At 42.1% G+C, this 24,299-nt stretch overlaps 1 protein-coding gene across 1 annotated transcript in view; it reads right to left on the minus strand.

Moving 5' to 3' along the window:
- Positions 1–24,299, minus strand: part of ogfod3 (2-oxoglutarate and iron dependent oxygenase domain containing 3) — a 36,356-nt gene continuing 12,057 nt past the window's right edge. Inside the window, 3 exon segments of the mRNA NM_001139776.1 lie at positions 1–1,155; positions 19,940–20,063; positions 23,950–24,103. Of these exon segments, the coding sequence (NP_001133248.1) occupies positions 1,007–1,155; positions 19,940–20,063; positions 23,950–24,103 (427 nt within the window). The 3' untranslated portion in view covers positions 1–1,006.

Below are 24,299 nucleotides of genomic sequence, written 5' to 3' on the forward strand. Positions count from 1 at the left end.
TTACTTCGGGTTCTTTTATTTCTTCCAAATCCCACAGACAATCTTCAAATAATATCCCATTTGATCAAATGATAAAGCTTGACACATAAAAATACTAATTACTTTTCAACTGTGGGGTTTCTTCTCAGAAGAAAACACATTGTCACATTCCCTATGTAATTGAGAGTGAATGGCATGGAAGTGCCCTTTGGTGCTTCAACAGGTTGATACTTTCACATGAGGGAATAGGAAAGTTGTCAAGAGGTGTACAAATACCACTCCTCCACCTCTCCAAAACCCATTTCTCAAACCTGTTTGTGCTTTGAGCCATTCAGTTTCTAGTGGAGCGGAAACCATTGGTGCACAAATATTGAAAGAGAAACAAACAGAGGAATAAACAAGGCAAAGTTGAAATTAGATAGAAATGGAGGGCACAGGCATTTGACCTTGCCTAAGTACCGGTCTCTTTAGCGAACATTCCACACCTTGACACTCTTTGTCATTGCAAAGGAGGAGTGGCGAGGAGTGGAATGTTAGCTGAAGAGACTGGTACCCGGACTACATTTGACCCCTTCTGCAACACAATCAGTATAGAGATAACCATGGAATGGAAATGTGACAAAGAAAAGAAAAAAGGCAAAACATTGTATCAAAACAATTTACTTTTAAATCACTTAATTTAGATTGTGAAGAACATACTGTGTAGTAAGTGGAATCTTATTGTCAGAAAGCAGTACACCCTGTTTACTTTGGCACTGATAAAACTGATCTTAGACCAGTGTGTATTATCCTTTGTCCTTCTCCTTGCCTCTACCATCAGTGATGTGATTAGCACCACATAGAAAAGTAAAAAGCATTCATTTCTGTTTAAGTATAAGATGCTGATATAGAAAATATTATTTCAGGTGTTGCTGAATGATCAGCGAAAATCCCATATCTGCCCCCTCTTTTCTCTCCTCACCACCCTTTTCTCTCCTTCCCTTTCCTCTCCCATCTCTGTGTTGCAGGAGTCCTCCAGGCGACACTGTCACACAGAGGTAATGGGCATGGCGGGGTCTGAAATGGCGTGGGCGGGGTCACAGGTGAAGGAGACTGTGATGGCGTAGCGCGTTCCCCACGAGACCTGCTCTACGCGGTGAAGGTTTTCCGACCCTGAGGAAAAGAACGATACTCGCCCTGGAAGAGAAGAGAAAGAGGGGTCAGAAGTGAGATGGGTCGACGTCTCTCTGACCCTGGAGAGGAAGAGAGGTTAGGAATGAGGGATAAGAGGGGATCGATATGGGGTGGTGATCATCAGACCTTGGAGGGAGAGAAGAGAAGATTGGGGGTTAAAAAGAGGGAAAGCGCAGAGAATGTACAAGTGTTCAAATCTCTGTGTTGAGGTAAAAGTATTGAGTGTTATCTGAGTGTTGATTCTAGTGGGGTTAACACCAGTGGGATTGAAATTGAAGCTATCTGCAGTGTTATTTGAATCACAGTGGAATCAACACGGCATGGTGTTGTTGTTACTCAACTGTGTGGAGTTAATTTCCGTTAACTGAGTGCTTTGTTTGTTGCTGGTGGATTTTCAGAATAGATTGTTTTAACATCTATGTTTCTGCATGAACATTGATTGATTAATTGATAAATAACTGAAATTGTTCTAAACTTATCCAATATGTAAGTGGTTTGACTTATTGCACCTATTACTGAGATGGTTGTTCCAGTTTACATGGTTTAGGTAGTCATCAGTTGTTTTTTTTTTTACCATAGTCATTTTGAATGCAGGTTGTAGGTGATAAAATTGTTGAATATCCTCCCTTTGGCTGGATTCCAATAGGAATTACAAATCACTTTGGTGCGGCAGGTAGCCTAGTGGTTAGAGCGTTGGGCCAGTAACCAAAAGGTTGCTAGATCAAATCCCCGAGCCGACAAGGTTAAAAATCTGTCGTTCTGCCCCTGAACAAGGCAGTTAACCCAGTATTCCTAGGCCGTCATTATAAATAAGAATTTGTTCTTAACTGACTTGCCTAGTTAAATAAAAAAAACTTTGAAAGCCATCATATTGTGACTTGCAGGTCTGATGTGGCCCATGAGCCTGCACTTTAAGACCATATTGTTAAGGAAAACTAGGCCATAACTATTAATTCAAACACTTTCACTTAGGCAGTCACTTGGTGAAGGTGTCAGAACTGGAAGTTAATTAATGCAACAACCATGTCTCTGTCACTAACAAACAGTCATGGGTGGACAACTAACATCCATTCAAAAGGCACTCTGGGAAATATGCAAATATGGCTTTACACCCTATAGTGTTTACACACCCAAACAAATTACTGTGACACTACATTGTTATTCACTGAGAAAGTGTAACAGCATCAAGTCTAATAAAGTGTTACTTTAAGTCAGAATTTGAAACACCCGCAGTTTTAGGGCCCCAACACTCTGGGGGTGTTAGTTTAACACTTTTTCGTTGGGTCACATCTACACACTAAGAAAATGTTACATTTAACACTGTGGTTGTTAAAATTCTGAATTCAAAATTGCTGAGGAAAGAAGGATGGAAGAAAGTTATAAGGGAAGGGAGAGAAATTGAGAGAGAAGGATTGAGAGGACAAGGAGACATGGGCTAGGTAAAAGATGGTATAGGAAAAGAGTTAGAGAAAGATACAGCGGAGCCAGATATATACAAAAGAACCGACAAGGTGAGAGCAAGAGAGAGAATGAGAGATAGAGAAGTGAGGGGAAGAGAAGAGGTGACAAGGAGTAACAGAGAGGAGAGAAAACAATCAAGGGACAGTAACACATTTGTAGTATGGAGACAGAAGAGCTTGTGCAAAGTGAGCTCCAAAGCCAACAGACAGAAAACACTTCAGAAAACAGAGATGTTATTGACATATCAGAACAAAAATTAAATAGACAGTCACACAAACTGGTTTAAACCAATTAAGTATACAAACCCTGGATTTCTGATGCTATGCATTGGCCAATAAGAGGCTTTGAAGCCACCGGTCAGCCATATTGGTACTCCCCAGAAGGAGCAGTCCTCCATAGGAATGAATGGAATTCGTCAGTATTTCAATTAATGTTTCAAGGACAGAATTACATGTATTTAAGTATTTTTTTGTTGCAGTGGGGACAGTAACAATAGAACTTTAAAACAATTATACTTCAAGGAAAATCTCTGAATATACACTGCTCAAAAAAATAAAGGGAACACTAAAATAACACATCCTAGATCTGAATGAATGAAATAATCTTATTAAATACTTTTTCTTTACATAGTTGAACGTGCTGACAACAAAATCACACAAAAATAATCAATGGAAATCCAATTTATCAACCCATGGAGGTCTGGATTTGGAGTCACACTCAAAATTAAAGTGGAAAACCACACTACAGGCTGATCCAACTTTGATGTAATGTCCTTAAAACAAGTCAAAATGAGGCTCAGTAGTGTGTGTGGCCTCCACGTGCCTGTATGACCTCCCTACAACGCCTGGGCATGCTCCTGATGAGGTGGCGGATGGTCTCCTGAGGGATCTCCTCCCAGACCTGGACTAAAGCATCCGCCAACTCCTGGACAGTCTGTGGGGCAACGTGGCGTTGGTGGATGGAGCGAGACATGATGTCCCAGATGTGCACAATTGGATTCAGGTCTGTGGAACGGGCAGGCCAGTCCATAGCATCAATGCCTTCCTCTTGCAGGAACTGCTGACACACTCCAGCCACATGAGGTTTAGCATTGTCTTGCATTAGGAGGAACCCAGGGCCAACCGCACCAGCATATGGTCTCACAAGGGGTCTGAGGATCTCATCTCGGTACCTAATGGCAGTCAGGCTACCTCTTGCGAGCACATGGAGGGCTGTGCGGCCCCCCAAAGAAATGCCACCCCACACCATGACTGACCCACCGCCAAACGGGTCATGCTGGAGGATGTTGCAGGCAGCAGAACGCTCTCCACGGCGTCTCCAGATTGAGCACATGTGACAGTGTGAACCTGCTTTCATCTGTGAAGAGCACAGGGCGCCAGTGGCGAATTTGCCAATCTTGGTGTTCTCTGGCAAATGCCAAACGTCCTGCACGGTGTTGGGCTGTAAGCACAACCCCCACCTGTGAACGTCGGGCCCTCATACCACCCTCATGGAGTCTGCTCAAATGGTCAGAAACAGACACATGCACATTTGTGGCATGCTGGAGGTCATTTTGCAGGGCTCTGGCAGTGCTCCTCCTGCTCCTCCTTGCACAAAGGCGGAGGTAGCGGTCCTGCTGCTGGCTTGTTGCCCTCCTACGGCCTCCTCCACGTCTCCTGATGTACTGGCCTGTCTCCTGGTAGCGCCTCCATGCTCTGGACACTACGCTGACAGACACAGCAAACCTTCTTGCCACAGCTCACATTGATGTGCCATCCTGGATGAGCTGCACTACCTGAGCCACTTGTGTGGGTTGTAGACTCCGTCTCATGCTACCACTAGAGTGAAAGCACCGCCAGCATTCAAAAGTGACCAAAACATCAGCCAGGAAGCATAGGAACTGAGAAGTGGTCTGTGGTCACCACCTGCAGAACCACTCCTTTATTGGGGGTGTCTTGCTAATTGCCTATAATTTCCAGCTGTTGTCTATTCCATTTGCACAACAGCATGTGAAATTTATTGTCAATCAGTGTTGCTTCCTAAGTGGACAGTTTGATTTCACAGAAGTGTGATTGACTTGGAGTTACATTGTGTTGTTTAAGTGTTCCCTTTATTTTTTTGAGCAGTGTATATCTATACAATTTTTTTTTATGTTTAGCGCACATATTATAATTTGAAAATATGATGGTGTCTGTAATCAAATAAATGTGGCAAAAACAAAATGTTGACATTAATAAATGCATTTCTATAGCTACCAAAATATTTGTTACAACAGTGGGGGTGCCAATATGGAGGTGCGGTGGCTTCAAAGCACCGCCATCTGTCAGACATCTAGTGTAGATATGAATCATTGGTTGTAACCCCAAGTTCTGATGACTCACCCGGAATTAAATTCCGTTGCTGCTATCGATCGCTACATCCATTCGGTCTGACACTGCCATCCTAGAAGTCGTTTGTGTGACTTCAAAATGAGGGGCGTTCTACAAAAACTCATCAGCGACTCTATCGATAAGGATGGGTAGCCATGCAACCAAGTTCTAGCGTCTAAGGCCAACTTTTTTACTAGACATGACTGTTGAGATTGGCTAGGTCAGCAAATAAAAAGTAGCTGCAGGATAAAGTAAAAGGATTCAAAAGCTCCTTAAAAAGTATATCCACTTCTACACCGGTTTTGCTGCACACTGCTGTTCCAATAAGCCTTCAGTATTACACTCAACTGCAATAGCAATGTGTCTTTCTAGGGCAGATATTTTTATTTTACAAAAAAAAAAAAAAAAAACTATTGTGAGTGTTTTTGTCATTACCATTTAAATATAAAGCCGGAATTGTTGTCTGTTTTTTTATAGAGCATTATCTGGGAGGAAAGTTGTGTGATTTAGATAAGTCCCCCTAGCTGTCTGCTTGCAAAGGATGGCAGGGGAAAACGGCGTGAGGCGTTAATAGAATTTACACTTTGAAAAACTAGACAATGGGAAAAAGGAGAGAAACAGTAAGGTGACAGCTAAACAAAAGACAGAGAGAGCGCTGGCAGAAATGACAAGAGCTATAATAGACAAACTGTTGCTTTTCCCTTCACTGAAAAGGAGGGTATTTCAGTGCAGGAGTATTAATAAATTAATGGTATTAGTCATAGATAACGGTAAAAAAAAAAAACACTTAATTGGAGAATAATCCTTCTCGAGCCTGGGAAATGTAAAATATTTGAAACGTTTACTTTGAAAAGGCACTATTGCTGATAATGTGAATGTCAGCTACTACAGTCAAGTTCAAAATGATTGACACCGTTGATAAAGATGAGCAAAAAAGACAAAAATACAAATACTGAGCTATATTGTATGCAAGAAAAAAAAAGGAAATTATATTATTTTATACTAATACAATTGCCCAGAGAAAGAGATGTAATATTTCCTACTCAAAAAGATAGGGGTCAAAATTATTGCCCGTGTTTTTAATACCTCACCTTGCAAGTATAAAGACACAGCCATTTTCTAAAATGTTTTATGAGACTGAAGAACACTTTGGGAGGGATCTTAGACCATTCCTTCAAACAGAATCTTTACAGATCCTTGATATCCTCTGTCTGAGCTGAAGGACTTCCCTCTTCAACTTAAACAACGTTTTCAATGGGGTTCAAGTTCAGAGACAGATGGCCATTGCAAAATAATGATTTTGTGTTTAACTAAAGCATTTTTTTGTGGATTTTGGGCCTCAGGACCAGCATGAGCAAAATAACCACATAACATCAAAGATCCACCACCATATTTTACAGTAGATATGGGGTTATTTTCTGCATCTTTCTTTCGACACCAAACCCACCACTGGTGTGCATGGCCAAAGAGCTCAATTTTCATGTCATCTGACCATTGGTTCAAATCCAAGCACCTGTTTGAATCCAAGTGCCAATTAGGGCTGTTATGGTGACTGTATTACCGCCACACTGATGGTCACGAGTCATGACTGCATTCAAATTCTACGTGAACGTTCAGTCACGGTAACTAGTCTTCTCCAAGCTGCTGTTGGTAATTAGTAGCCTACCAAACCTGCTAACTGCCTGGTACTCAGCACTCTATTGTCCCTCTAATCACTCAGACATTAATGCAAATAAAACATTTCAATAGTCTATGCAATTGCGTGAGAAAGTTTTGATTGCCTGTATTAAAAAGAGGATCCCATCCACTTTCTGTAGGCTAGGCCAACTATATTTATTTCTCACTTTTCCTAATAGACCATTCCTTCGCTTCACACATTGCTTTACACATTGCTTCGCTTTACAACAGAGTATAGCCTACCTGGCTAGAATGAAAATGAACCTTGGCAAAAGCATCCTCCAGTCGCTATTTAACGTGAACTCACCCCATTCCGTACAAACGTGCGCAACCGCGACATTCAAACGAGGCTGCAAAGAAAACGAATGGGACTGTAGCGACTGTGTTGACTTTAAAATCTGGGGTGTGAACTACGTTTCTATTCAAGCGTTGATCGACAAGGTAATGGCTCTATAGTATTGGAGAAAAGTAGAAAAAAACTGACCCTCCGTTACATCGTGACGTGTCATACCGTAACGGACAGGAAGCATAAAGCAACTATTTCTGTCTTACAATCTCTCTCCGCCAGGTGTAGCACTTCTCTCATCGTTTAAAAACAAGAAAATGGACAGTGACGGGGGTAAGGGGGAATACCTAGTCATTTTTTGCGTCATCACTGTAAGCGATCATGACTCTCAAAGCCGCTGTTTACTTCTGAAGATCACGTTAGCACAGCCCTAAAAACCCGATTCAAATTCGACACAAACCTTCAAATAGGTATGTAATGACACATTATATAAACTCTTTATGGTGTTTTATTTACATTTTAGAGGCGATAAGGTGATAAGTTGGACAGATCGAGTGAAAAAAGCCATTTTCCCACACGACATCTCTCCTTCTCACTACCACGCATTAGTTTCGCTTCCCCACCCGCCATTTTTAAAAAGACCCGACGGAGCTCATTGCCTTCTTGAATCATGCAGAAACGGGCAGCGTTGAGGTCTCGGCATGGATTTCGGTGGAAAGGGGAGAAATTGTGCTTTACAATGGTATTGACATTACAGTTGATCTGGAAGTATTACGTTTTTTGGGTGCTAAAATAAAGGTCAATTGTACGGACCAAGGCGATGTACAAAAGTGAATGAGTTTACGTTAAGTGCATAGATGACATGTATTTTTCATTACATTACATTACATTTACATACATTTTTCCCCCTGCCCCTGTTCTGAGACAGGTGCATGATAATGGTCCATTCTAAATCAAAACTAATTTCACACATATTATATTTAGTATATGTAAAGACAACATTAAATTAAGAATAGTCTGATGGGTGGCAATATTAGCCAATCACTTGTGAATGATGCCCAATGTGTGCAGTAAGGCAAGAAACAGCACGCCTTTTTTGGCGCATTTTTTAATCATAGTCGCACACCTCATGTAGCCTAGCCCATAGGCCTATATATTTTGATAAGGTTTGTATCACAACTAAATTGGCCAAATCTACTCCTGTTGACCAGAAGGGGGGTTTGAAGAGGCCCAAGCGAGCAGGGGGCAAGTCCACCATTTTGAGCACAGTTTCTCCGGCCCTCCATCTCTGACATTCCATGCAGGTGTATTGGTGCTTGCAAAGGACTCCTTGTCCTCCAAGTATCCGAAGCTACGAAATCTCTACTGAGCCAACAACAGCTCTCCCTGACCCAGCACAATCCCAAACACTGCAGGATCTGATCACCGCCACCAACCAGACCTCAGATGGGGTGGCTTCCATACCCACCTCCCTCACTGCAGAGACACTCCTCCTGCAGCATGCCCAAGCAGTCAGCTTCCCGGAGGAGCTAAAACCTCTGAAAGCCGGTAAGGAAGTGGCTAAGGACAGCCGTCTTCTCTCACTTGCCCCAGAATACGACCAAATACTCAGAATGATCAGAGTTGGAGGGAGGCTGCACCAAGCAGAAGTCTTGGATCCTGATGCTATCCATCCAATTATCTGATACTCCAGACACCCTCTCACCAGCCTCCTCATAAAGAGTTATGAGAAGCTTCTCCACCGGGCCAGAGAGGGTATATGGGAAGATGAGGTGGAAGTACTGAATACTTAAAGGATGAGGAGCCCTCGCAAGCACCAATACGCCTGCATGGAATGTCAGAAATGGCAGCCGGAGCAACTGGAACCAAAATTGGGGATTTGCCCCGTGCTCGCTTGGCCTCTTACCTGACCATTTCTGGGCCCAATTCATGTGGGATTACTTACCAATCCTACAGCACAGAGGGAAATGGAGGAGGGAAATGGCCAGCCTGGACACTTGCCAAATAGTAATGATAATGGACCCTCCTGGGTGGTGGGCCATATCACCAAGACCATGCCTGGGACCGATGGTTGTGTTAGATCAGGGGAGATCCAGGTAAAGAACCTGACATATATATCTGGCCATTTGCCCAGATAATTCCTCTCCCTGAGATGACAGAGGACGTGGAGGGATGAGCTTTATGAGGAGTGTGGAATTCAACAAAATCCCGAGGTGGCTGTGGAAAAGGCCAATGGACTTGGTGGAATCGCCCTTTAATTCATGGCCGCTTGCGCAGCTGGGCGAGAGTTCTTTAATTAGGTCGGGTGGAAATGTCAGACAGATCTCAACTCATTAAAAGGAGGAAATGGCCACCGTCCTGACCTCGCTGCTTTCTCTCCCCCAACTCCTAATCCAGACATTGTGTGTGTCGACAAATCAAATGTAAATCCACCAAATCTGTTACCTTTCATCTGAACTATCTGTTGCGCTCGGGAGAGCGGGCCATCAGTTATTGTTTATAGTTATTATTGCGGAGCGCAGACTGGCGCGCACGCTTCAAACCTATTGTGTTATATCAATGGACAATGATCACGGCCCTACAGATCATCACAGCCCTACAGATCATCACGGGACAATTAAACCATTGATATATGGCAAAATGTAACGAAATTATATGTACATAAGACAAATCTGGAAGAATGAAATATGAAATGTTATTATTATTTGCAAAATTGATCATCCTGAGATCAAACTGATTGAGATTATAGATTGAGTAATTGATCGATTTATTTGCATTATGATGAACGGTTACGATCCTAAATGACTCAATCATGCTTCATATTGAACTGCTGAACTAATTCATTATGTTAATAATGAGAATGATTGTTATTATGATTTGACTTTGGTACATGTTGTTCTGTTTCCTTTGTTATGCAGCTAACAAAAAAACTAACCATTAAATATACCACTTATGGTTAAAGTAATTCCTGCTTCAGTCTCCTCAATTCCTCTCAGTCATCTGACCCGTGACCACCTGTTCACCTTCACTACTGTCAGCCATCCTACCTGTCCGGCTACACACACAGATTCCAATAAATCTTTCAAACGTCTTAATTTTAAGCACATTAATCCGCTTTACAACTGGTGCAGAGCCTAACTGGCATACATACAGTGCTGTGAAAAAGTATTTGCCCCCTTCCTGATTTCTTATTTTTTTGCACATTTGTCACACTTAAAATGTTTCAGATAAAACCAATTTAAATATTACACAAAGATAACCCAACACAGAATGAATTGTTTTAATTCAGCCACATTGGAGTGTTTGAGCATGAACCGCCTTTTTAAGGTCACGCCACAGCATCTCAATCGGATTCAAGTCTGGACTTTGACGAGGCCACTCCAAAACCTTCATTTTTGTTTTTTTTAAAGCCATTCAGAGGTGGACTTGCTGGTGTGTTTTGGATCATTGTCCTGCTGCAGAACCCAAGTGCGCTTCAGCTTGAGGTCACAAACTGATGGCCGGACATTCTCCTTCAGGATTCTTTGGTAGAGAGCAGAATTCATGGTTCCATCAATCACAGCAAGTCGTCCAGGTCCTGAAGCAGTCCCAGACCATCACTCTACCACCACCATATTTGACTGTTGACTGTTGATATGCTGTGGTACTTTTACGCCAGACCTTCCAAAAAGTTCTACATTTGTCTCGTCAATCCACAGAATGTTTTCCCAAAAGTCTTGGGGATCATCAAGATGTTTTTTGCCAAAAGTGAGACGAGCCTTTATGTTGTTTTTGGTCAGCAGTGGTTTTCGCCTTGGAACTCTGCCATGGATGCCATTTTTGCCCAGTCTCTTTCTTATGGTTGAGTCATGAACACTGACCTTAACTGAGGCAAGTGAGGCCTGCAGTTCTTTAGATGTTGTTGTGGGTTCTTTTGTGACCTCTTGGATGAGTCGTCGCTGCACTCTTGGCATAATTTTGGTAGGCCGGCCATTCCTGGGAAGGTTCACCACTGTTCCAAATTTTCTCCATGGCTCTCACCGTGGTTCGCTGGAGTCCCAAAGCTTTAGAAATGGCTTTGTAACCCTTTCCAGACTGATAGATGTCAATTACTTTGTTTCGCAGCATGATGTCTTGCTTTTTGAGATCTTTTGGCCTACTTCACTTTGTCAGACAGGTTCTATTTAAGTGATTTCTTGATTCAACAGGTCTGGCAGTAATCAGGCCTGGGTGTGGCTAGTGAAATTGAACTGAGCTTTCCAAAGAATGTGATTAACCACAGTAAATTCATGATTTAACAAGGGGGGCAATTACTTTGTCACATAGGGCCATGAAGGTTCAGATAGCTTTTTTTCCCTTAATAAATAAAAGCATCACTTAAACTGCATTTTGTGTTTACTTGGGTTATCTTTGTGTAATATAAAAAATTGTTTGATCTGAAACATTTAAGTGTGACAAATGTGCAAAAAAATAAGAAATCAGGAAGGGGGGCAAATGCGATTATATGCATAATCGCATTTGCGGTCACTTTTGAGAACAGTGTTTTCCCGCTAATTGATTGCATTTTGGAACATTCGCGTGAAGAAATATCCTAATAGTTTATCAACATTTTAAGATAAACATTCTGATCGGTTGCATCAGCCTAATTGCTTTAAATTTTGTAGTTACAACCATGCGAGTGGTTGTATTAATTTGGGATCTATCGCATCCCACAACTGTCCCAGAGTCTGTTTGGAATATTTATTTATTGCACAGAAGGACAAGTTGACCAATAAAATGTCAACTTTTGTACTATGGGGGATAGTAGATTGACAGAGGCTAGTGCTTTTGCTGTTCGTTAGTCCTATTCATCTTGTTGGCTGACAAAAAAAGTAGGCTAAAATGTGGAGAGTTCTTCTAACAGCTTCAATATGAAACTCGGAATTCGATGAGGGACGCACGCAGTCATGTCCCGGATGCATTTGTCTTCACTTGTAGCCTACTTCGGAACTGAGATGCCTGTGAGAAGGACCCGATCACCTGACAGGCATACGCTAATAACAATTGAGATACCTGAGAGAGCCATGTGAGTGAGAGCCGCTTCGGAACCCAGCAGCCGGGAGAAGGGAATTCTAATGATTATATTCAGCCCAAGGGCCCAGCGGTCACTTTGGTCGCAAAAGGCTTCGAATTCTAAGCAAATCTTGTCTGCTAAATGAACTAGTGTAGCCCACAGCCATATGGCATATCAGGGCCTAACATAAGAGTATGCTATTCTGTTCTTCCGAAAAAGACTACATTTTCTTCATATCATGTTTAGTTAGACCAGTCTTAAATAAATAATGGGTTTATTGTGATAGTGTAGGCTATATTAAATGGATTTAGACTTTTTAAAATCAAATTTACAAAGGTCTGCATCAATGGCTTGTAGCCAGGAGATGCTAAATGTGTTTATATTATATAGCAGTTATTTGCTTGACAATCACTGGCTGACAAAAAAAGACATGAAAATAGTTATTTGGCCACGCACACCAGTGGTGGGTTTGGCTTAGAAATCAAGGATCTGAAAATATTCTGTATGAAGGAATGGTCAAAGATCCCTCCCAATGTGTTCTCCAATCTCATAAAATATTTTCGAAAAAGGCTCAGTGGTATTAAAAACAAGGTATTGGTATTGAAAACAGGGGAGCCAATCATTTTGTCCCGTAACTTTTTGAGAGAAAATTATTTGAAGTACACATTTTTATTAAAATCTTACTCTGAGCAATTGTATTAGAATAAAATACACTTTGCTAAACATTTTTTAAATACAATATAGCTCAGTATTTGTATTATTGATTATATAGTTTTCTTTGCTCATCTTTATCAACGGTGCCAATCATTTTGGACCTGACTATATATCAAGCCAATGGATTAGTATACAATAAGAGACGGTAGAAAAATAATCTAATCTGAGAAAGCTTTAATCAAATCAATGAATAGAATTCACATGCCTCTGCTCCTCCTCTAGCTTAGCGGCTTACAGATTTATGGAGCAGTGCCAATATTCAGGAGGATATACAGTAAGTTATCTTTGCATGTATAATCACGCCAGTGAAGCACAAGCGTGGCCATGCACATTTCTCCATGAGACCAGATACAAAGCTAAGAGGCTGCTAGTGAGCAAATCAAATCAGACTCCTATCAGCCAGACTCCAAACCAACCCAGTGATATTGCTGTGCCCATGGCCCCACAGGCTATTGTATTTTATGAGGCTATTTAAACCTTCGGCTGAGTTTCAGTTAGTAGAGGGGAAGGGAGGGAGAGAGTTAGTAGCTTTTGCTAGTCTGCCCTGGCTACACAGGCAGGCCAATTGTGATATTTTGCCAAATAATTAGCAAAGATCTGATCTGTCAAAAGACCAATAACTGGGCAAAATATCAGAATTGGGCTGCCTGTGAAAATGATCAATTGAACATGAAGGAGATAAGTGTTCTCTGTCTCCAAGTTAAAGTACATGGTTGCAGCTCAATAATGGTTACAGCTCAATAGTGGCTGTAGTGGCATCCACTCCTTCGTTTCTTATCCTTTATCTACACTCATATGAAAAAACAGGAGAGGAAGAAGCAGTGTGGCAGAAAAATAATGGATGAAGCTTAATCAATTCTTTGAAACAGATGTGCAGGGCTAGAACAAAAGCCTGCACACACAGTAGCTCCAGGATGTGAGTTGGAGACCATTGATGTAGAAAGAGACAAGGCAAGAAGGGAAGGAGGCTACCTCAGACTATTAATAGATGCAGGTGTATGACTCATCCAACCCTGTAGACAGTAGAAGCTGCTTAGCCTATAAACTTTACACCACCCACGCTCTCATCAGCAGAAAAGCATCCCTATCCTCCAGACAATTAATCTATTCCTCCCACACCACCATAATTAATGATCCGCACTGTCACTTTCTTTCTCCCCAAACTGCCAGGTGTGTTATGCATGAATTAGTAATCTGATTTTAAACTGTATATCTCGGAGTTTCATAAATATATTAAAAGTGCCTGGGTTGACTTATGTGCAAACCCCTAGTGTTAAAGTAACGAACTCCTGCGTTGTGGATGTAAAGAACCCTTTGTGTCTGTAAATAGTCAGTTTGTACATATTGATATATCCTTGTATGATCTGCTAATAGGAGTAGAAGGGGGATCGTCTACAGCAGGGGTGGGTAGGCTGAATCACATCCGATAGGGCGGCGCATAATTGGCCCAGCATCGTTCGGGTTTGGCCGGGGTTGGCCGCCATTGTAAATAAGAATTTGTTCTTAACTGACTTGCCTAGTTAAATAGAGGTAAAAAAAAACGTTAACATATTCACCTGGGGGTCCGCAGCCCACTAGGAGGTCCAAAAGTATTTAACAAAAAATTATTTAAAAGAAAAATAGTTATGTTTTTAGGAATATCGCTAGAAACAACATCAAATATTTTTTAATTACATGAACTACCTGCTGTAGAAAATATGACAATATCTTGTGGCAAGTGCTGCTGGTAACCTTTCTTGACTTTGACATACATTTTTGCCAACACATGGCTAACCTTTGTTAAACCAGCTTAACAGCTGCTCTTAGCGAAAATGTGTTTGGAGTTACCTTCTACCTAACAGGCTGTTAAAAATTACACTTTCTCTTCCAATTATAATGTAGGGAGGTCAAAATAATGAGAAACTATCTACCAAATATATTCATTTAAAAAAGTACAAAAAAAGATTACTTCTTGCCATTATCATTCACCCGAGGTTGGCTAAAATATGATGGGGGTCCACGGGTCGCGGTTTACCTGGGAGGGGGTCCCTGGGCAAGAAACGGTTGAAGACCCCCAGACAGGCAGCCACAGAGGGACGACTGGGATTCGTGGTCTTAAAAGCACCAATCAGACAAGCCACCTGTATAGAATCCCTCTGGTCCTACAGGCTAACACCCATGAACTCCTGTGACTTGACAGACATGCCCTTTTTGCCACTTCGTCCGATCCAGGGATCTGCATCTCTCCTCCTATGCCTCTGCCTCAATCTCTCCATCTCACAGCTTAAATCTCTCCGTTCCTTCCTGATCGGTTTCTCCCCTTTCAATCTCTCTCTCCCTCCAAAATATTTTTCTCCCTCCCTCTCCTCACTGCTATCTCAAACAGCCCTAATTATCTCAGTGTGGGGTTCACTGCATCATTAGACCACAGAAGATGGGTGATCTTCATTCAATACAATGAATACACGTCTCTCCCACGTCTCCCACTTGGCTCCAACCTGAAAATAACTGCTCCTGAATAACACATCAGGAATTATGCCGGAGTTTCTTTTACTCAATCTTCATAAGCAACGGCACACTGACACGCCAAACCCCAGCGGATCAGTTTTAAGCTCTGCTCCGTCTTCTCTCTCATATAATAATGTAATGTGACTCAGCGGAGGACTACGAGGGCTCTGAAAATGGACACATGGTAGTCCTCGTTTTAAACCATTCAGGCTCACCCTCTCCTTCATTCTTTTTTCATCCCCATGCCTCCCTGTCATACATGTCATGTATACAGTACCAGTCAAATGTTAGGACACACCTACTCATTCAAGGGTCATTCTTTATTTTTACTATTTTCTACATAGAAGAATAAGAGTGAAGACATCAAAACTATGAAATAACACATTTGAATGATGTAGTAACCAAAAAAAGTGTTAAAAAAATCAAAATATATTTTATATTTGAAATTCTTCAAAGTAGCAACCCTTTGCATTGATGACAGCTTTGCACACACTTGACATTCTCTCAACCAGCTTCATGAGGTAGTCACCTGGAATACATTTCAATTAACAGGTGTGCCTTGTTAATTTGTGGAATTTCTTTCCTCCTCCCAGCTGCCCACTGCACTGAGGCTAGGAAACACTGTCACCACCGATAAATCTACAATTATCGAGAATTTCAATAAGCATTTTTCTACAGCTGGCCTTGCTTTCCACCTGGCTACCCTGTCCCCGGTCAACAGCTCTGCACCCCCCACAGCAGCTTGCCCAAGCCTCCCCCATTTCTCCTTCATCCAAATCCAGATAGCTGATGTTCTGAAAGAGTTGCAAAATCTGGACCCCTACAAATCAGCTGGGCTAGACAATCTGGACCCTCTCTTTCGAAAATTATCCGCCGGAATTGCAACCCCTATTACTAGCCTGTTCAACCTCTCTTTCGTATTGTCTGAGATCCCCAAAGATTGGAAAGCTGCCACGGTCATCCCCCTCTTCAAAAGGGGGAGACACTCTAGACCCAAACTGCTACAGACCTATATCTAGCCTACCCTGCCTTTCTAAGGTCTTCGAAAGCCAAGTTAACAAACAGATCACTGATAATTTCGAATCCCACGATACCTTCTCCGCTATGCTATCTGGTTTCCGAGCTGGTCATGGGTGCACCTCAGCCATGCTCAAGGTCCTAAACAGTATCATAATGGCCATCAACAAAAGACAATACTGTGCAGCCGTATTCGTCGACCTGGCCAAGGCTTTTGACTCTGTCAATCACCGCATTCTTATCGGAAGACTCAACAGCCTTGGTTTCTCAAATGACTGCCTCGCCTGGTTCAACTACTTCTCAGATAGAGTTCAGTGTGTCAAAATGAAGGGCCTGTTGTCCGGACCTCTGGCAGTCTCTATGGGGGTGCCACAGGGTTCAATTCTCGGGCCGACTCCTTCTCTGTATACATCAATGATGTCGCTCTTGCGGCTGGTGATTCTCTGATCCACCTCTACGCAGACGACACCATTCTGTATACTTCTGGCACTTCTTGTACACTGTGTTAACTAATCTCCAGATGAGCTTCAATGCCATACAACTCTTCCGTGGCCTCCAACTGCTTTTAAATGCAAGTAAAACTAAATGCATGCTCTTCAACCGATCGCTGCCCGCACCTGCCCGCCCGCCTAGCATCACTACTCTGGACGGTTCTGACTCAGAATATGTGGACAACTACAAATACCTAGGTGTCTGGTTAGACTGCAAACTCTCCTTCCAGACTCATATTAAGCATCTCCAATCCAAAATTGTAATCTAGAATCGGCTTCCTATTTCACAACAAAGCATCCTTCACTCATGCTTCCAAACATACCCTCGTAAAACTGACTATCCTACTGATCCTTGACTTCGATGTCATTTACAAAATAGCCTCCAACACTCTACTCAGCAAATTGGATGCAGTTCATCACAGTGCCATCCGTTTCGTCACCAAAGCCCCATATAGCACCACTGCGACCTGTATGCTCTCGTTGGCTGGCCCTCGCTTCATATTCGTCGCCAAACCCACTGGCTCCAGGTCATCTATAAGTCCTTGCTAGGTAAAGCCCCGCCTTATCTCAGCTCACTGGTCACCATAGCAGCACCCACCCGTAGCACGCGCACCAGCAGGTATATTTCACTGGTCACCCCCAAAGCCAATTCCCCCTTTGGCCGCCTTTCCTTCCAGTTCTCTGCTGCCAATGACTGGAACGAATTGCAAAAAAAATTAATAAATAAATAATAAAAACATTTTTTTTTTTTAAATCACTGAAGCTGGAGACTCATATCTCCCTCACAAACTTTAAGCATCAGCTATCAGAGCAGCTTACAGACCATTGCACCTGTACATAGCCCATCTGTAAATAGCCCGTCCAACTACCGTATCCCCATATTGTTATTTTTGTATTTACACACACACACACTAATTATTTCGCCACTACAGCCTATTTATTGCCTTACCTCCCTAATCTTACTTCATTTGCACACACACTGTCTTTTCTATTGTGTTATTGACTGTACATTTGTTTATTTCTTGTGTAACTCTGTGTTGTTGTTTGTGTCACACTGCTTTGCTTTATCTTGACCAGGTCGCAGTTGTAAATGAGAACTTGTTCTCAACTGGCTTACCTGGTTAAATAAAGGTGAAATAAAATAAAAATTAATTAATTAATGCGTTTGAGACAATCAGTTGTGTGACAAGGTAGGGGTGGTATACAGAAGATGGTATTTTACCAAATAGGGCCATGTCCATATTATGGCAAGAACAGCTCAAATAAGGAAAGAGAAATGACAGTCCATCATTACTTTGAGACATGAAGGTCAGTCAATCCGGAACATTTCAAGAACTTTGAAAGTTAAGTGCAGTCGCAAAAACCATCAAGCGCTATGATGAAACTGGCTCTCACGAGGAATGCCACAGGAAAGGAAGACCCAGACTTACCTCTGCTGCAGAGGATAAGTTCATTAGAGTTACAGGCCTCAGAAATTGCAGCCCAAATAAAAGTAACATACACATCTCAACATCAACTGTTCAGAGGTGACTGTGTGAAATCAGACCTTCATGGTTGAATTGCTTCCAAGGAACCACTACTAAAGGACACCAATAATTAGAGACTTACTTGGGTCAAGACACACGAGCAATGGACATTAGACTGTTGGAAATCTGTCCTTTGGTCTGATGTCCATATCTTAGTGAGACGCAGAGTAGGTGAATGGAAAATCTACACATGTGTGGTTCCCAACGGGGAGGATGGAGGATGAGGTGTGATGGTGTAGGGGGTGCTTTGCTGGTGACACCGTCAGTGATTTTTTTAGAATTCAAGGCACACTTAACAAGCATGGCTACCATTCTGCAACGATACGCCATCCCATCTGGTTTGCACTTAGTGGGACTATCATTTGTTTTTCAACAGGACAATGACCCAACACATCTCCAGGCTGTGTAAGGGTTATTTGACCAAATGGAGAGTGATGGAGTGCTACATCAGATGACCTGGCCTCCAAAATCACCCGACATCAACTCAATTGAGATGGTTTGGGAAGAGTTGGACTGCAGAGTGAAGGAAAAGCAGCCAACAAGTGCTCAGCATATGTGAGAACTCCTTCAAGACTGTTGGAAAAGCATTCCAGGTGAAGCTGGTTGAGAGAATGCCAAGAGTGCGCAAAGCTGTCGTCAAGGCTACTTTGAAGATTCTAAAATATATTTTAAATTTGTTTAACACTTTTTTGGTTACTACATGATTCCATATGTGTTATTTCACAGTTTTGATGTCTTCACTATTATTCTACAATGTAGAAAATAGTTAAAATAAAGAAAAACCCTTGAATGAGTAGGCGTGTCCAAACATTTGACAGGTACTGTATATTCTCTATTTTAATAATAAAAGGCTTTGGTCGTGTGCCGTGAAGATTCACAGCAGTCCCTCTTCAAAAGCCTTCACGGTCTTTCCTTCTTTTTTCTTCCCCATTCTTTCTCTCAGCAGTCACATACAGTCATACATGTCATTTGCATGTTCTCTCTTTAAAAATAAAGGACTTTGGTCATGTGTATTCTGAAGGTCTGTCAGATGAAACACAGAACTCACTGTCATGAGACGAGAAAGAAAATAAAAATACATAGTAGAGGAAAGAGAGAAGAAGTCGCAAAATAGATCGTTTCAGAAACTACAAGAGGCGGATAAATCCATAGCCAGAGAGCCAGAACAGAGAAAAAGTGAGAAAGGGTGAGAGAAAGCAAGCCCAGAGTCTCATGTGGAGAGGACTGAATATGGACATCATACACTTCCACTCAACCAGTGGTGTCAAAACACAAGGCACAGAGAGATAATATTTAATCACATCAGTTTCTCTTGAAACTAAACAGTTTACACATAATCACCATACTTTACAATCATCTATAAATAAATGCAGACTCTTAATTACCAAGAAGATAAGAGTGAGAGTTAACATGATCTACAGTGACTGACAACAGCATTAGCCGAGGCCCCCCAAGGACAATCACGGCTAATCCTGCAGCATTTACGGCCTTACTTCCACACAGTCACCCATTTACAGGGGATTAGGGCTCATTTAGTCTACACATAAACACTACTTTAACCATAAAGAGAGTGGACACTTACGAAGCACTGCTAACACTGTTAAACGCTGATTACAATGTACAGCCAAAAGTGAAAGTAATAATGTTATAATAAGAAGAAGAAGAATAAAGGGATAGTAAAAATGAATAGCATTTACAAAGAGTTTTCCAATAGATTTTGAGCTGTTTTACATTGTATGGAGATTTACCTGCTCGCGGTTCCACAGTGCGGTTGCCATTGGAGTCCATGAAGATGAACCTCCCTCCGGTGAAGTCCGTTCCGTAGTCAGACAGGTAGAGCAGAGAGGTGTAGTCAAAGGAGCCGTAGGTTACCTGTTACGTTGGTAAACACACAACAGGTTCTTAAACCTCTGCAGACAAACAATACGCTCACTTGTTGGCAGTAATACCGAGTGGGATTCTTTTTTTGTTCATACCTATATGCCTTCATTTTCCCAGCACCAGACGACAATTTGGGAAGTTTTGCCTTATTCAAGTATTTTCATCAAGCAACATGTCCCGAAAAGGAATAATGCCAGCAAGAGAGATTTAAGGAGCTTCTAAAAAATCTATACATCTAATTGGGCTGATGTTTGATTAGGCTATATGAAAGATTAACTGTCGCAAACAACTGTTGTCATGTCTACAATAGTGCTTGTTTAGCCAGGGGGTTTGATGAATAAAAAAAAATCTCACACACACACACACACACACACACACACACACACACACACACACACACACACACACACACACACACACACACACACACACACACACACATATATATATATCCTTTATTTAAACTAGGTAAGTCAGTTAAGATCAAATTCTTATTTACAATGACAGCCTACCAGGGAACAGTGGGTTAACTGACTTGTTCAGGGGCAGAATGACTGATTTTTTACCTTGTCAGCTCGGGGATTCGATCCAGCAACCTTTTGGTTACCGTCCCAACGCTCTAACCACTAGGCTAACTGCCAACCCGAAACACAAATAAAACATCTAAAAACCCATCTAATCAAACCAAATGACATCAGGGACATAACTAAAATGTTCTTCTTCAATTTGGGAACATACTCCCATAATGGTGTTTCAGTGTTCACTGGATGAGCATGGCCATGGCAAGGTTATTTTGCACTGTTTTACATAGCAGTTTTTCCCTTATACGTATTTAACAGTGGCACACTAGCGCTGCAAAACAATATATAAAAAATATAAACCTTTATTTGGATAGTCCATCTGTAGATGTTCATACTATCAACAAACTATCTCTTGATAAGCAACTGCTTGCTAAGGTTACAGTTAAGGTTAGGTTTAGAATATGGGTTAGGCTAAGGGTTAGGGTTAAGTCTAAGGTTAGGATAAGGGACAGGGCTAGCAGAAATGTTACTGGTAGTCTGTAGAGCATCTACAGATGGACTACCCAAATATAAAGTTACCAAAAAATCCTAGGGGAAACTGCATTAGTTTCCCACGTCTTCATGCCAGACATTATGCCGATTCGTCCTGGGCGATACAGAGAACAGACATGTTGCAGCAGAGAGGCCAAGTGTGTATGAAACCATCTCAGCAGTAAGATTGATGGGATGGAAACCAGCCCCAAAGACACTTAAAACCATTTACATTTAAATGAGGACCTGGTTGGGCCAATTAAACCTGGTGGAGGAGGAAGGGGCAGGGTGGAGAGGACAGATGGGGGAGAGAGCTGGTGTTTTTGTATTACATTATCCCAGCTGTCGAGGAGCCGAGAGAGAGAGGATAAGGTGACATTCATTAATATTGTGGAAGACAGAGGAGATATGACGATAAATGTTTGGGGAAATGTAAAATGAATAATGATCAGAGATACCCAGAATATCTAATACACGCACGCATGCAACCACGTGTTTTGGATTACATTTTCCCAGCTGTCGAGGAGCCGAAAGAGAGGATAAGGAGACATTAATTAATATTGCGGAAGACTCAGAGGAGATATGATGAGAAGTTTTTGGGGCACCGTAAAATGAATAATGATCAGAGATACCCAGAATATCTAATAAGCGCACGTACACAGGCAGAAGGCGAACACACACACACACGCACACGATGGAGCATCAGCAAATGAACAATGATCAAAGATACGAGAACACACACACACACCTTAGCGAACAGAAAATATAAACATTCCGACATATCCTTTGGGACCTTTATCTGTAGTGTTCAATGTGTACAAACAACTCTTACAGTCCTATCAATTGAATAACCCAATGAATTTCAAAAAGTTTGCTTTGCCGAGGTCCACAGTCGAGACATCACAGGAAGATGGAATGGGAGGAATCATAGTCTGGTATGAAATAATCACTTCATTCTATTGCCCTGCTGGCTAAACAATAATGAGATATATTCATGTGCGATCAAAGCTGCATTCAATCTCACAGAAAACACGCAACTTTCAATTAACCATGAACTTACCCTCAAGACTATATTTCAAATCACTTTTTGGAGAAAAAATGAAAAACTGAAACAAAAACTTTTACTCGCCCCAAAACACATTCAATAGGTTTTCCTGTTCCATACTGTACTTTTTATGAAGTCATTGATATAGAACTACTGTACAAAAGTTTCATACTTGAATATGAAATCTGTTTCATAAACATTAAAGGGGATATTTAAACACAGATGGGAGGAAGTGTATGCCTTACACGAGTCTGACTACAGTCAGCGGGTCTGCTGTACTGTGAAACAGGAGAAGGGGACATTCATTGCATTTTGGTAAGCTAGGAGGCTCCAACACTTCTTGACTACACAACTAAAGTGATGCGAGTAAGACCTTTAAAAAACAGGTAAACATTCACAAGGCCGCAGGGCCAGACGGATCACCAGGACGTGTACTCCGAGCATGTGCTGACCAACTGGCAAGTGTCTTCACTGACATTTTCAACCTCTCCCTGTCTGAGTCTAATACCAACATGTTTCATGCAGACTACCATAGTCCCTGTGCCCAAGAAGACTAAGGTCACCTGCCTAAATGACTACCGACCCGTCGCCATGAAATGCTTTGAAAGGCTGGTCATGGCTCACGTCAACACCATTATCCCAGAAACCCTAGCCCCACTCCAATTTGCATACCGCCCTAACAGATCCACAAAAGATGCAATCTTTATTGTATTCCACACTGACCTTTCACACCTGGACAAAAGGAACACCTATGTGAGAATGCTATTCTTTGACTACAGCTCAGCGTTCAACACCATAGTGCCCTCAAATCTCATCACTAAGCTAACTGGATCCTGGACTTCCTGACGGGCCGCCCCCCGGCCTGATCACCGAAAACAACGAGACAGCCTATAGGGAGGAGTTCGGAGACCTGGCCGTGTGGTGCCAGGACAACAACCTCTCACTCAACGTGATCAAGACAAAGGAGATGATTATGGACTACAGGAAAAGGAACCGAGCACGCCCCCATTCTCATTGACGGGGCTGCAGTGGAGCAGGTTGAGAGCTTCAAGTTCCTTGGCGTTCACATCACCAACAAACTAACATGGTCCAAGCACACCAAGACAGTCGTGAAGAGGGCACAACAGAACCTATTTCCCCTCAGGAGAATGGAAAGATTTGGTATGGGTCCTCATATTCTCAAATGGTTCTACAGCTGCACCATCGACAGCATCCTGACTGGTTGCATCACTGCCTGGTATTGCAACTGCTTGGTTTCCGACCACAAGACACTACAGAGGGTAGTGCGTACGGCCCAGTACATCACTGGGCCAAGCTTCCTTCCATCCAGGACCTCTATACCAGGCGGTGTCAGAGGAAAGGCCCTAAAAATTGTCAAAGACTCCAGCCACCCTAGTTAGAGACTGTTCTCTCTGCTACCGCATGGGAAGCGGTACCGGAGCATCAGGTCTAGGTCCAAGAGGCTTCTAAACAGCTTCTACCCCCAAGCCATAAGACTCCTGATTATCTAATCAAATGACTACCCAGACTATTTGCATTGCCCCATTCCCCTCCTAACCGGTGACCCTGCACATTGATTCTGTACCTGTACGCCCTGTATATAGTCTCGCTATTGTTATTTTACTGCTGCGCTTTAATTATTTTTTGGGTTGTGGTATATTGCCAATATACCACAGGTAAGAGCTGTATCCAGGCACTCCGCGTTGTGTCGTACAACACCCTTAGGGGCCTTATTGCTTAATTATATTATGGCACCTTATCTTATATAAAATAATCTTACCTTGTCTATGTGAGGGTGCCAGTACTCATCATGCTGTGTCTTGGCCAGTGTGCTGTTGATGCGTGAGAAGAAGGTGGGCTTGGTGAGGTACAGAAGAGACGGGTCCAGGTCAAATGTCTCCGCTATCACTGCCTGAATACGACCACGCACCTCCCTGTAGGGTGGAAGTAATCAATCAACCAATAAAACAATTAATCAATCAGTCCATTATTAATGAATGAAAATTGATTCATACAGGGCATCTTACAATTGTGCTTAACAGTAACTTGGGCCTGTAAATATAATTCACACAGATGAACACACACACACACGATTAATACAAAATATCAAATAGCTATTTTTTTGGGCCA

Source organism: Salmo salar, chromosome 28 (assembly GCF_965601325.2).
Source record: "Salmo salar chromosome 28, fSalSal1, whole genome shotgun sequence".
Lineage (NCBI taxonomy): Eukaryota > Metazoa > Chordata > Actinopteri > Salmoniformes > Salmonidae > Salmo > Salmo salar.